The sequence below is a fragment of the Globicephala melas genome, chromosome 3, assembly GCF_963455315.2.
Source record: "Globicephala melas chromosome 3, mGloMel1.2, whole genome shotgun sequence".
Taxonomy (NCBI): domain Eukaryota; kingdom Metazoa; phylum Chordata; class Mammalia; order Artiodactyla; family Delphinidae; genus Globicephala; species Globicephala melas.
Window position 1 is genome coordinate 65,645,872 of NC_083316.1, and position 13,170 is coordinate 65,659,041.

At 37.6% G+C, this 13,170-nt stretch overlaps 2 protein-coding genes across 7 annotated transcripts in view; one reads left to right on the forward strand and one right to left on the reverse strand.

Moving 5' to 3' along the window:
* The window catches only part of TMEM167A (transmembrane protein 167A), a 33,682-nt gene extending 31,500 nt beyond the window's left edge, over positions 1-2,182 (reverse strand). The window contains exon 1 of the mRNA XM_030847066.2: positions 2,058-2,182. Within this exon, the coding sequence (XP_030702926.1) occupies positions 2,058-2,060 (3 nt within the window). The 5' untranslated portion in view covers positions 2,061-2,182. The remainder of the gene's footprint in view (positions 1-2,057) is intronic.
* Positions 2,183-2,252: 70 nt separating this feature from the next.
* The window catches only part of XRCC4 (X-ray repair cross complementing 4), a 372,319-nt gene continuing 361,401 nt past the window's right edge, over positions 2,253-13,170 (forward strand). For 2 of the 6 annotated variants that reach the window (XM_070045162.1, XM_030847081.2), the window contains exon 1: positions 2,345-2,464. The gene's annotated coding sequence lies outside the window, so the exon portion shown is untranslated. The other 4 variants (XM_030847096.2, XM_060295978.2, XM_060295977.2 and 1 more) reach the window with 4 other exon arrangements.

The window sequence follows — 13,170 nt, forward strand, 5'->3', positions numbered from 1 at the left end:
GGTCTGCAAATGCATTTTAAAAAATGGATTCATTAAAATGCAGTAATTCAGATTTAAGTCATTATCACGGGGCTACCTCACAAATATACCAAGTGTAGGTACAAACTCAAAAAGAAACCTCATTGTGTAGCTCTTCCAACTACAATGTACATTTTCTGACATGTGGACAACTTAAGCTTACAGGAACAGGGCAGGAATGAAAAATTAACCACCGGGCAGTTGTTTCTATTTTCCCCCATGTCTGATTGACATGTTATATTTGAGAGCAACAAATCATTACGACATATTTTATCCTCAGTTATGTTGTTTTTATTAACAACAGCATGAGGACTTCTGGCATCTGGACATTAAAATAAGTTTGAGTTCTGGCTTCACTACCTACTAGGTGTATAACCCCCAAGCACGTCAGTCTCCTTGTGCCTGACTTCCATTGCCTGCAAACATATATTCAGTTTCGAGCCTGAAATAAGACAATGCTTATAAACTGATTTTTCAAATGCAGCCTGGCACATAGCAAGTGCTAATAAACGAGAGCTATTATAGTTACTTTGAAAAAACAAGTATGGCCAGATAATTCAAATACTAATAATCTTAAACACAGTATGTCTTGCTTCTAGATAGTACATAAGACAGTAAGGTGATGAAAAGAATAATCTATCTCTGACTGTTCTATGAGCAAAATAACCCAACTTCAGCCTCGAAGAGCATATGCAAGAATTAAGAGTAACAGTCTTTTTACTCTTTTTGAATTGAAAAAGGAACCATATTTTCTAAGTTAAATAACCGCTCACTCATGACACAAGTGTATCCGTCCTATCATGTGGTAGGTGGAGAAAGAAGCTGGCCAAGGAAGGAATAACCCGCTAATAAACTGCCATCTCCTCTATAAATGGTAAACTTCTCCTGGGAAGACACTGTGACTTATGCCCCAGCTATACCCAAAGTAGCTGGCATAAAGCAAACAACAATTAATGCGTTTTCGATTAAATGTCTAAGGGTTTTGTGCTGTATGGGATTCTGCAGGAACTTCTGGGAACACAAGCTCAGCAACTTTTCACTGTAGAAGAGCTTTTTTGTCATGGTTGCTTTTGATACCATAATAAAAGGCATGCGTCTTTTCCCCATAAATATGCTCATAAACGCAAATCTGGCACATGGACCTCATACATTCACCGCGAGGCCTGGTGTAGAGGCTGTTGGCATTTACCGTAACAAAGGTGAAATGCCTGCAGACATAGCTTGGGAGCTTTTTGCTATTACTACTGATTATTACATCTGTCCTCTGCCTATGCTGGCTTTATTTTTCTCAACCTGGAGACGTAAGCATTTTGCGAACTTTTGTGACTTATTTCAAGCTTTTCTAAAAGACCCAAACTATTAAAGGAATCTTCAATAAGACGAAGTAACACATAAAACCTTCTTAATGTGTGGAAGGGGAGGAAGGCCCGAGGCCAGACACACTCCAAGCACATTAAGCTCCTAGAAGAGAAGCCACCTCCGCAGACAACTCCAATCATTAAAATATAGCTCATAAAGTAAAGCAGCATCTCTAAAGTTGAGAGAATGGAGTTGGAGGAACCTAAAAGGCCACTAATTCAACATGTGAAAATTAAGGTGTAGCACCTGGGGTTTATTCGACAGCAGGGAAATAAAAACCTGGATCAGGCCCGCAAAGAGATAAGGCGCCGCAACATAACAAGCGCAAACCCGGGCAGCTCTAATGCCTCAAAATGACCACAAAGAGTCTGAGTAACTGATGGGTTAAACCAAACCAGCGAACTTCTTCGAAACAAGTCAGGAAAGTGGCCTCGGCTTGTGAGGAGGGGTTCCGCGGCCCCGGGGTCTTTCTTGGGCTGCCGGCCCTGGTTCTCCCTGGTTGGACGTGGAGGAGCCACATGGCTCCCGGGCCTGTGCATCCTCCGAGGCCCGGGAAAATCAAGTTAGTGACAGGGTTCCCTAGCCGGGGACCCGGGATCGCCGCCCAACCCTCCAGCCCTTGTGCGGGCCCGCAGCCCCTTCACAAAGCTCAGCCGCGACTCCGAAGCCCCGGTTCTTACCATAGTGAGGCCGGCGAAACCCCAGCCACATCACCCTTCCGGGCCCTGGGCGGAAGAGGCGTGCAGACCCGACTTGCCTTTCTCGCTCCTTCCGCGGTCTGGTTGGGCCTGTCAGGGTACCTCCTCCGGAGCCGCACGTCTCAGACTCTACGATAGGCTCCTCTCTACAGGAAAGGGCGGGGTGTAAATGACGTCATTCAGCCCCGCGGAAGTAAATGACACTCTCATTGGCTGCTGGATGTCTGCCCGTGGAGCGGGCCTTTTGGAGGAGACCGGAAGTGGAGTTACTGACAGGTAGGGTCCGGAAGTGGCGATTGCCTCGGTAGTCCAGTTCTTTTCTTTTTTAGCTTCGTAGAACTCCGCAGCGCGCAAATTTATTCCTGCTTGGATTCCCCCCCATACGATGTGTAAGCTTTTGGCCCTTCTGTTTATGGACTCTTCGAGAACACCTGGGTCCCCTGGGCTTACACGCAGGGCGTTCATCTCCTGGGCTCCCTTTTCAGTTTCTCCCTTTGCACCTGAGAGATTCTTTGGAATGTAAAGCGCCTTTGAAATGCCCTGTAAAGTCGTGGGATTAGGAGGACACTTGAATTCGGTGGGTTGTGTTGAGAAGGTGTTGGATCATTTCTCTAACATTGGCGTTTTGTAAATGGGTTCCATCTGGGGCTGAAACGTACTAGGCCCGTTGGGGTCAGGAAAGAACTTTCTGTGGTAACAAATGGAAAGGAACTGCGTTTCCTGAGTTCAGTAGTTGATTAGGTACTCCAGAGAAGGAGTCCAGCTGCAAGATCAATAACATGCCAACTTTTTCTTTTAATCAGTAGTATTATTCTTTAGCTTTCTCTAATTTTAATAATCCCATTAGATAAGGCTTTATTCTCCCCCACCCCGAGATTCTTTTTAAAATGTTATCAGTTTTTTAATGCTTTGACTTAAAGTGGGATAGAGAAAAAGAGGAAAGGAAACTCACATGAGGTGTTGATTTATGTGCTGTTCTTGGCCAAACTATGAGACCCTTCTATATTTAGGGCAACACAGTGATTAGAACATTTGGGTTTCTCCTGTGATTACATCGTTGGCCACAGCCCAACACGTTTTCTTTTCTTTTTTTTTTTTTAACCATAACTGACTTTACTTTTGAATCTATTGAATTGTGAAGAGTTGGTCCAAACACAAATTTAGCAAATATTTAACTGAGCTTTATTCATGGGATCATGAGAGTGCAGCAGAGGAATAAAGATGGCCTGTTCCTTCCAGAAATTTAATGGGCATGGGAAAGAGGGGAATAAGAAATGTATAAAAACGTACTGTACCCTCCTCCTATCAAAAAACAAGCCATAATGCTCTGGCTTGTGATTGCTTTAGAGTATATCTTGCAAGTCTTGCCATTCAAATTAAATAACCTTGACTTAGTTATGGAAATTATGTTGTGCAACTCATCAAGCTTGGCTTCTAAAGTAGTAACTGTGTCTGCAGACATTTTGCTTTCATGTGAAGATTGTCTTCATCTTTAGGAACGCTTAGGGTATTATGTAATACCTGAAGTGCACCAGGAAACTGAAGTTGTTAGAGATCACAATTGATGTACTATATTTATGGATTTGAATTAATTTTAGGCCATGGGCTCTTATGTACTTCAGCTTCAAAATAGGAAAGAACAATGTCAGTTATTTTAAAGTTACCCATAGAGGAGCCCAAATAGCAATAGATAAGGTTGAACATACATAAATGTGTAGTTTGTTTTTCATGTATCACAGCAAACGAAGTTAATCTGATGTGTGGCAAGATCTCTAGGGCGGTGGTAATTGAGCTATATGGTCATTAAGCACATAAACTCCCTGCTCTTGGTTTCACTGCCAGTGAACTAATATAAGTACTATCTTACACTGCTGTTTCAAAAGTCTACTTTCCATAGCTCTGCTGTGGATTCTCATTTCAAACTATCTTGGATCATCTTCTTACTTACTAAAAATGAAATCTGACTCTATCATTTCCTTCTTCAAAAATTATTGTCTCTCCTGCATCCAGAAGAGTATTTTTAACTTTGGTTTCATGGGTTCAGTAGGATTGTATGCAAAAATAGTATGTATTTATGTTTTTTTGTGGAGAGAATGCATAGGCTTCCCCAGTATTGTAAGGATTAAATGAGTTATTACAAGTAAGTCATCTAGCCAGGTATTGGACATACACTAAGCACTCAGTAAGGGTTGCCTGTTGTGTGCCTGGCTTGCTTTCTTCACTAAATTAAAAACTCTTTGAAGGGAGGGATAATGGTGGAGGGCTGATTGACTTGCATGTTAGGCACTCAATAAAAGGTTTTTTTAAATTAATGGTTTTTAAAATTAAATTGGTATCACTTTTATACCACCAGACCCCTTTTTCCCTCTTCTCTTTTTACTTTGTGTCTAGTATTGATAGCGTTGATTATTTCCTTTTATCTGACTTCCTTTTTTTCCCTCATTCAATGATATTCACATATATTAAGACAATGGTTTTACTTAACTCGTTTTCTTTGATCCTCAACTAGTCTCCATAGACTGAGGTTGAAGTTCTTTGTTACCTAGTGTTCGTCTTTGTCCTTTTTTTCCTCCCTCTTTTTTTTTTTTTTTTTGGTGGTACGTGGGCCTCTCACTGTTGTGGCCTCTCCAGTTGTGGAGCGCAGGCTCAGCGGCCATGGCTCACGGGCCTAGCCCCTCCACGGCATGTGGGATCTTCCCAGACTGGGACACGGGTTCGTGTCCCCTGCATCGGCAGGTGAACTCTCAACCACTGCACCACCAGGAAGGCCTTCCCTGTTTTTAAATTCTCTTTCCCCATGGCTCTTAGATTAAGACCCATAAAATTTTGATTGACCTGCATGTTCTTTCTTTCACCTTAAGAAATGCCTCTTTTAACTTTTCTCTACTTCCAACCCCATTTATTTGCTCCTCTGAGCAAAAATCCTTTAAGGAGTTTCTATGCTCCAAGTCCCAATTTCCCTTCTACTGTTCTTTCTTGAGATCCCTTCAACATGGCTATTGCTCCCCCAAATGCTCTTGTTAGTGTCAGCAGTCAGTCTGAAACTGTGAATTGTTCATTTCCATATATCATTGCTATTTCTTGTCTCCAAGCCTTTGCTCGTGCAGCTTCTTCTGCCTGGAATGTGTTTCCTTATCTTTTTCCTTCCACTCCTAAACCTTTTCCACCTTTTAAGATTTACATCAGATATAACTCAAGGAAGCCTCCCCTGAAATTTCAGGCTGGTTAACGTGCTACTTTTCAGATGAGCTCCCACCCTGCCTCTGCACTTTACAAGCTTGTATAATAATTCTCTTTGGGTGTTTCTATCTCACCAGAGAGCTGGGGATATGTCTTACTCATCTTTGAGATATGAAAGCCTGGTACATAGGATGTAGTCAGTGAACATTTTAATGCATTGATGGCATGCCCAAAGTCACTCAGCTACGAAGCCGTAGAGTTTTGATTTCAATCTGGGTCTTCTGAGTATAAAATCAGTGCTTTATTTGCAATACCTTGTTTTCAAGAAAGAAGGTGGCTATCTTCAAGCTAGTTCTTTTTGTACTAGTAGGAGGTAATTAATGCATTGTATAGCCCTGGGCAGTTTGTTCCTTGTCCTTTGTGAAGCTGATGAGAAAGTGAGTTGTGTCTTTTTCTAAAACACTGGCAGAAATCAGTGAACAGAGGGTTATTATAGTCAGCAAATTTTTTTTTTTTTTTCCCGCGGTACGCGGGCCTCTCGCTGTTGTGGCATCTCCCGTTGCGGAGCACAGGCTCCAGACGCGCAGGCTCAGCGGCCGTGGCTCACGGGCCCAGCCGCTCCGCGGCATGTGAGGTCTTCCCGGACCGGGACACGAACCCATGTCCCCTGCATCGGCAGGCGGACTCTCAACCACTGCGCCACGAGGGAAGCCCAGCAAATTTTTAATATTGATAAAATTGGGCTCTTTCTAGAAGAAAAACTCCACTGAGACTTTCGTTGCCAAAAGAAAAAATCTGTGTGAGAATTCCTAACGGTTGATGAGGCATTCATGCTTTTACTAGATGCCAGTATTGCCAATAGCTTTAAATTAAACTTTTGCTTTTGTGCTATTGGGAAATCCCAGGGTATTTACAAGGTAGTGCACAGATTTTCTCCCAATGATGGAAATTTGCTCTTAAGATTGAGTTAATGATGGTTAGTTTGTTAACATGATTTCTGATACTTGGCACAAAAGTTAGGTACACTAATTTTGCATATAAAACACTGTTTAATTCTAGATAATGAGCCAGACTTTCCAACTACCTTTTATGGCAGGCATTCTGGATTCCAACTTCTCTCTGAATATCATCATCATTGTTGCAGTCTGTAAACCAATCTTTTATAAATTTGTCTAGCTTTTAGGACTAACAAAAAAGGAAATAATTTAATTCTATAAATTCTGAAAAGGCTTCGGCAGCTTTCACCCTTAGCAATGGGGTTGAAAATGATGATTAGGCTTGGAATTGCTGCAGTCAAAAACAAGTATTACTTGGAGTACACTCCTGAATTTGTGCCTTGTTTCTTTGAGCTTTACTAACCCTGCAGAAGTGACCAAAATGTTGAAATAAGCAAGGAGTTCAATCTGGTCTTTGTGTGAGAGGATGCTATTAGCTTACTTGTAATTTTGTCTGAACAGTTAGTGAGAATTTTATTGAATAAAGAAAGATCTTGCTCAGTTGGAACAGAAACAAGTGGCTGCCAAGAAATAAGATGCAGCCATTGTTGAAGAGGCTCATCAAAGTGTCCTGACAGTATAAATATTGACATGCTGAGATATGTCAATATTTACCATAGAATTTGGAAGTTGCCAAGTTCCTGTTTAAGAAATGTGACACTAGCATTGAACACAGTATATCAATAAATAAGGAGCATGTCCAAATGAACAGCTGCTCAGAGAAAATCTCAGAGAAAATAGGATAACATCTGTCTAAACTTTAGGGCACTTCAAAAGTTAAATTTAAAAAATTTATTGATGCTTCTTTGATAATTTGTAGGTAGATACATGTATAATATAGTATATTAATATAGTTCTATATGTAGGTTTAACAAGTGTTTTTTTAAAAATTACAGCATGATTGCAATTTATAACTTTGTAAATTAGTGGTGCTGTGATACTCATCTCTAAAATGAATAAAAAAAATCTTGCCATAATATTGTGTTTAGGAACCAACCTCTTCATTTTAAGCATTATTCTTACAGAAATTGGCTCGTCACGCCTTAGGTATTACTTTTGGGAACAGAAAGTTTGTGCTCTGAGAATTTAGCAATAGAGAAAACATGAGCTTCTGAAGTTTAACTGTAATGAAGAAATTTGTCCTGGTTATTATCTGAAAACTATGTCTCAGAAGAAAATCTGTAGGGTAATGAGCAAGTAAAGTCAGTATGTTTGATTGAGTATCACAGGTCACTGCTGTTAATTCCCATATGAATATCACTGTAATATAACAGAGCACTCAGTGAAAGATAGATGCTTGAAACCTTTATATCAAGTCATTGGAACCACACAAACAATGTTACATCTATTTTGCAGACTTTTAGAAGGTTAAACTTAACATTCTTAGAATAATAATAGTCCAAGCAGTCCTAGAAGAGCATAAACCATGGGTATTGGAACTGGTCCTCTCATTGCTTCTCTTTTCTGATAGCAAAGATTGATGGCTTTTGTACAGTAATCTAATCATGTTACCATATTGTAATGTTATGTTTATATTGTGAACAGTGAATCCAAAGTACAATTGAGGTCATATATTCTTGCAGAAGCTACATTTGTTTCTATAAATAACTTGATAAACATGAAGAAACAGCTTTACTTAGAGGTTCATAAAAGGCTTTTGATCTAATTTCAGTGCATTAAAGACAGAAGCAAAAACACAATTTTAAAATTTAAATTGATTGGATCCCTCTTTTGGGGAGGCTTTCCCAATATTTTGAGGTAAGATGTTGAGTTTTAAGGAGAAAACATTAGAATATTAATTAGTGATTTTTAAAACTTGGGAAACATTTTTTGCCCTGTAACCAAGACTTGAACCTTTGTTTTGAATAGACATATTATGATTTTTTTTTCTAGAATCATTAGCGCCTTATGCAAAACATTTACCAGTTGTCTTCTTGAACCACCTGTTTACTGGTTATTTCTTACGTAGTGACAACAAAGTCCCAGTGTTTTTGAAATGCCATGTGTTTTGGATTTGATAAGAATGGAAGCATATAAAGCTGAAAATGTAAAACTTCCTGTTTGGTATTGAATATTATGTTTAATAGAGTGTTTCCCAAAGTGTGTACTTATACCACTGATGGAGTATATACATTTGCTTACTTACAACTGTTTTGCACGTACTTTGAGATAATTCACATAACCAATGAATGACAATGAAGATTTGTCCTGAAATATGCCTGATTCCAAAGACTGACACAGGTAGCTTAAGGAAAAAGGAATTTCTTGGCCTCACACCTAAAACATTCACAGTTAGATCTAGATTCTGGTGATGCTGAAATCAGATCTGACCACCTCTCAGTTCTACTTTCTGCTCTCTTGGTTTTGTTCCCAACAGCTCCAGTCTTACAGCATCATAACACCAAATCCAGTAGAGAAGAGTATCTATCCTTTATATGCAAATAAAAGTCCTGAAATTGAGCCTTACTGGCCTTAGTTGTCCTAACTTGAATCACGTGCTCATCTTTGAATCAGTTACTGGGGATTAAAATGTAATGTTGGTTTAGCCCGGGTCTGTGTTCTGCTGGAACTTGGGGCCAAAAGTCAGCTTGCTCATAGCCTGTGGATAAGAATAGCAGATGTGAGGGGGGTCACTCGAAGTTTTATTGCTACCAGTAGGGAGTCTGTATTGGGTAACAAAAATCAACAAATTCTCTCTAAATGTTGGGTGAATGAACACTTTTAACCTGAATTGTGGTGGGGCATGGACCAAGACACTGATGGCATTCTCTGACCAATGTTTAGTGACAGCTAATAATACAGAACTCTTCAGTTGAGAATGGAGGAGGAAAAGTATAAACTAGAGTCATTCAAATTGGGACAGATTAAATGAATTCAGCCATTTAAGTTAGAATCGTTTATTGATTATGAGCCAGGAACTATAATAGGTATTTGACTTATATTGTTTAGATAAAAAAATCAAAGATGTCATGAGTCTAATGATGTGCCATAGGATGGGAAATTTTGGAAAGTTTCAGTACAATTATTACTTCTGGTTTCTTTATTGTGGATATTCTGTGCAATCTTGGAATGTATTTATGATTCATATTGAATATTTTGTTCAATTAAAATTTTTTACACATTTTGGCCTTAAGACCAAATTACTATTTTTTAAAATATTTGTTTATTTTATTTTATTATTTATTTTCTTTTTATTTTTTGGCTGCGTTGGGTCTTAATTGCGGCACGCGGGATCTTCGTTGAGGCACGCAGGATCTTTTTCGTTGTGGCATGCGGGCTTTCTCTCTGGTTGTGGTGCATGGGCTCCAGAGTGCATGGGCTCTGTAGTTTGCTGCACGTGGGCTCGGGCTTTAGTTGAGGCGTGCGAGCTCAGTAGTTGTGGTGCATGGCCTTAGTTACCCTGCGGCATGTGGCATCTTAGTTTCCCGACCAGGGATCGAACTCACGTCTCCTGCATTGGAAAGCAGATTCTTTACCACTGGACCACCAGGGAAGTCCAAAGACCAAATTATTAATGTATAGCCGATAAATATTGAAATAATTTAGGTATTTTTATTATCAGCTTTTCAGTTGATTATGCAAAACAGATTTTTTATCCTTAGTATCTTTGATTCATTATTGTATAATAAAATTCAACAATGCATTATGCACTAGTATCCCTAGTGTAATGTTTATCAGATAGGAGTATTTACTAGGACCAATAATGAGTTCCATACTTCTTTAGATAGGCTCCTAAATTTTGAAGTATTAAATTATATATGTAAGAATAAATTTCTAATAGATGACTTTTTCTTTTTTACAGAAGTACCCTATACAAACAATTATCCTGATGGTCAAAGAACACTTTTTTGAAAACACTTTTCTTTTTCCCTCTTTTTCTTTTATTTTATAACATCTTTATTGGAGTATAATTGCTTTACAATGGTGTGTTAGTTTCTGATTTATAAGAAAGTGAATCAATTATATATATACATATGTTCCCATATCTCTTCCCTCTTGCGTCTCCCTCCCTCCCACCCTCCCTATCCCACCCCTCTAGGTGGTCACAAAGCACCGAGCTGATCTCTCTGTGCTATGTGGCTGCTTCCTACTAGCTATCTATTTTATGTTTGGAAGTGTATATATGTCCATGCCACTCTCTCACTTTGTCCCAGCTTACCGATTTTCTTTTTATACATTTTATTATGGAAAATTTCAAACATATGTAACAGTAGAGAGAATAATGGGTTCCTATTATCTAGCACAACAATTATCAACTCATGGCCCATCTCATTTCATTTATATCTTACTCAAACTTCACTCTTCTTTTCTAAATTATTTTTAAACAATCCCAGACATCATATCACCTGTAAATATTCTGACATGTATCTTTAAAAAGTAAGGACATTGTAGAAAACATAACCACAATTCTATTAACATAGCTTAAAAAATTAACAGTAATTCCCTAGTACTACCAAGTACCTAATCTGTCTTCAGATTCCTCAAATTACTACTTCATAAATTTTAATAGTTTGTTGGTTGAGTCAAGATTTAAATAAGATCTTTAAATTGCAGTTGCTTGTGGCTTTTAAGTCTCTTTTAACTTAAATAGTCCAACCCTCCTCTCCCTTTTGCACTGAAGTTTATTTGTTGAAAAAACTGTCAGTTGCCCCATGAAGTGTCCCAGTGTTTAGATTTTGCTGATTGCATCCCTTTAGTGCCATTTAACATGTTCCTTCATCCCTTGTGTTTCCTATAAATCGGAGGTTTGATCTGATTCTGTTGAATTGTTTTTTTTTTTAGCATGAATATATCATAGGTAATCCTATGTAGAGGTTTATGGCTTTTACCAAGGCAACCAATGGGCTATGAGTTCTTTTTTGTATTGGTTAAGCCAGGGGGTTATGAATTCTTTTCTATTTATATCTCAAAATTTGGCTTTAAGACAGAATTTGTATTAGGAAATAAAAGAAGTCAGAATGTGGGGAAAGGGAAGAGGAATACTTATATATATAGATACGTTTACTGGCCATAAATTTGTCATTACCCTAGTAACTCTTCACTTCTCTAATTTTAAAACAAGTGACGTTAGGAGTTCCTGTCTTGAACCATATAGACTCAAAGAATGTTTTTCTTTAGAATTTCATGAGTTCTCATTAGTAGACGAAGGATTGGCTCTATACTTTGAAAATTCTGTTTGTGGTTAGAATAATCTAAAATAAGGCAGTTGTTTGTAGAGAAGGTATAGTAAAGTTGTATAAAGAACTTTCCCTCTACTATTTGAAGTCTGTACCTGGGTTATTTTGGGTTATACATCGGGTCATGATTTAGATTTGTGTTAATACATTGTGATACTTTGTTCATAGGTTAAGGAAAAGCAATTCAGTACCTTGATAGTATAAAATGAGAAAATTCAGAGAGAGGCTGAGAGCTAAGAAGTAGAGTTAAATATGAGACTCATAAAGAGGCTGTCTAGGGTTGAGACACTTTTAAGGCAGTGTGTTGGATAGACCTAGTTTTGAATATACTTCTATCTTTACTACACCTGCTGAATTTCAGTTTTCTTGTTTTTAGAATGGTTCTGAAGATTAAAACAATATATGTAAAATTCTCAGCACAGTTCATGACATATGCTTAGTTCATTTTTGTTCCACTCCCTCACTGACAACCATATACCTTGAGTTTTTAGGATAAATTAATGACTTAATAAAGCGCTATCTGTATCGTACATTTTAATTAGCTATATATGTACCTTAATTTTTCTGTGTTTACCTAGTTGTTTTTGTTCTCAGATTATTACCACCTTCTTTTTCATTTTGTCCTGAGTCTAAGAACCTCCTTAGATATTAAACCAGATATACCTGAACTGAATGTTTTCATCTAACTCTCTAACCATGATCTTCATGTCCTAGAATAGTCTAACTTGATTGAATCTTATTGGCCATCAGTTAAATAGATATCTCTATTACAGATAATTTCCAAACAAGGTTTAACCAAAAATTAGGCATTTCCAAATAACAGCAGTTCTGTAAAATTGGTCATGGTCATCATTTGTCTGTGTTTTCTGAGCAAGCAAGATACCATACTAAAAGACACAAAAAATTTAATATGATTTTGTTTTTGAAAATTTGATCATTTATTTTGATGTACATCTTTATTTAGTTTGGAGCTAGGTCCCTTTTTAAAATCAAAAGCATTTATATCAGTGGGCATCTTCGTGGATATTTTCTGTTATGTTTCATTGGACATGCTTGTATCTTGGCCAAAGAGGAGTATTCATGCAGGAAGAAATGAATTTACTAATATGTGTTTCACTTGTCAATTAAAGATAATTTTCAAGGCATTGGATTACATTGTTGTTGTTTTTAGTGAATCTACTAGTTTATTATTGGAATTTTATTTTATAAACATTGGATTCCTCATATGGACATATTCTTAATATCTCTTGTTTTTGTTTATTCTGGGCCTGTAATTTTTTTTTTTTACATTATAAAATGTAGCAACTTCATATATCATCTTCCATGTATTTAAGGTATCTCTTCCTTACTTTTTTATTATTACTTTAGTTCCCATCTAGCAAAATTATATACTACCTTGTATTTTAGTTATAATTTTGTAGAACTCTATTTTATCGTGTTCTTGTAACTGGATTAAAAGCTTCTGAGGGAAGGCATCATTCCTTTTTTTTTTTTTTTTTTTTTTTTTTTTTAATCTGCTGGAGTTCTTATTGGGCTTCCTCAGTGAATGTTTGACTGGTAATGGAATGGACTTTTTTTAACTGGCTTCCCTCAAATTGATGTCAGTTCATTATTTCAATTTATGGAAAAGTTTTGGTTTTGTTCTATGTACTAAGTGACTCTGAAACTAACTTTGAATGGCTTTTCAGATCAGGTTTTTAAATTCTTCATTGCAAAATTAAACTTCTCTTCCACAAAGTAGCT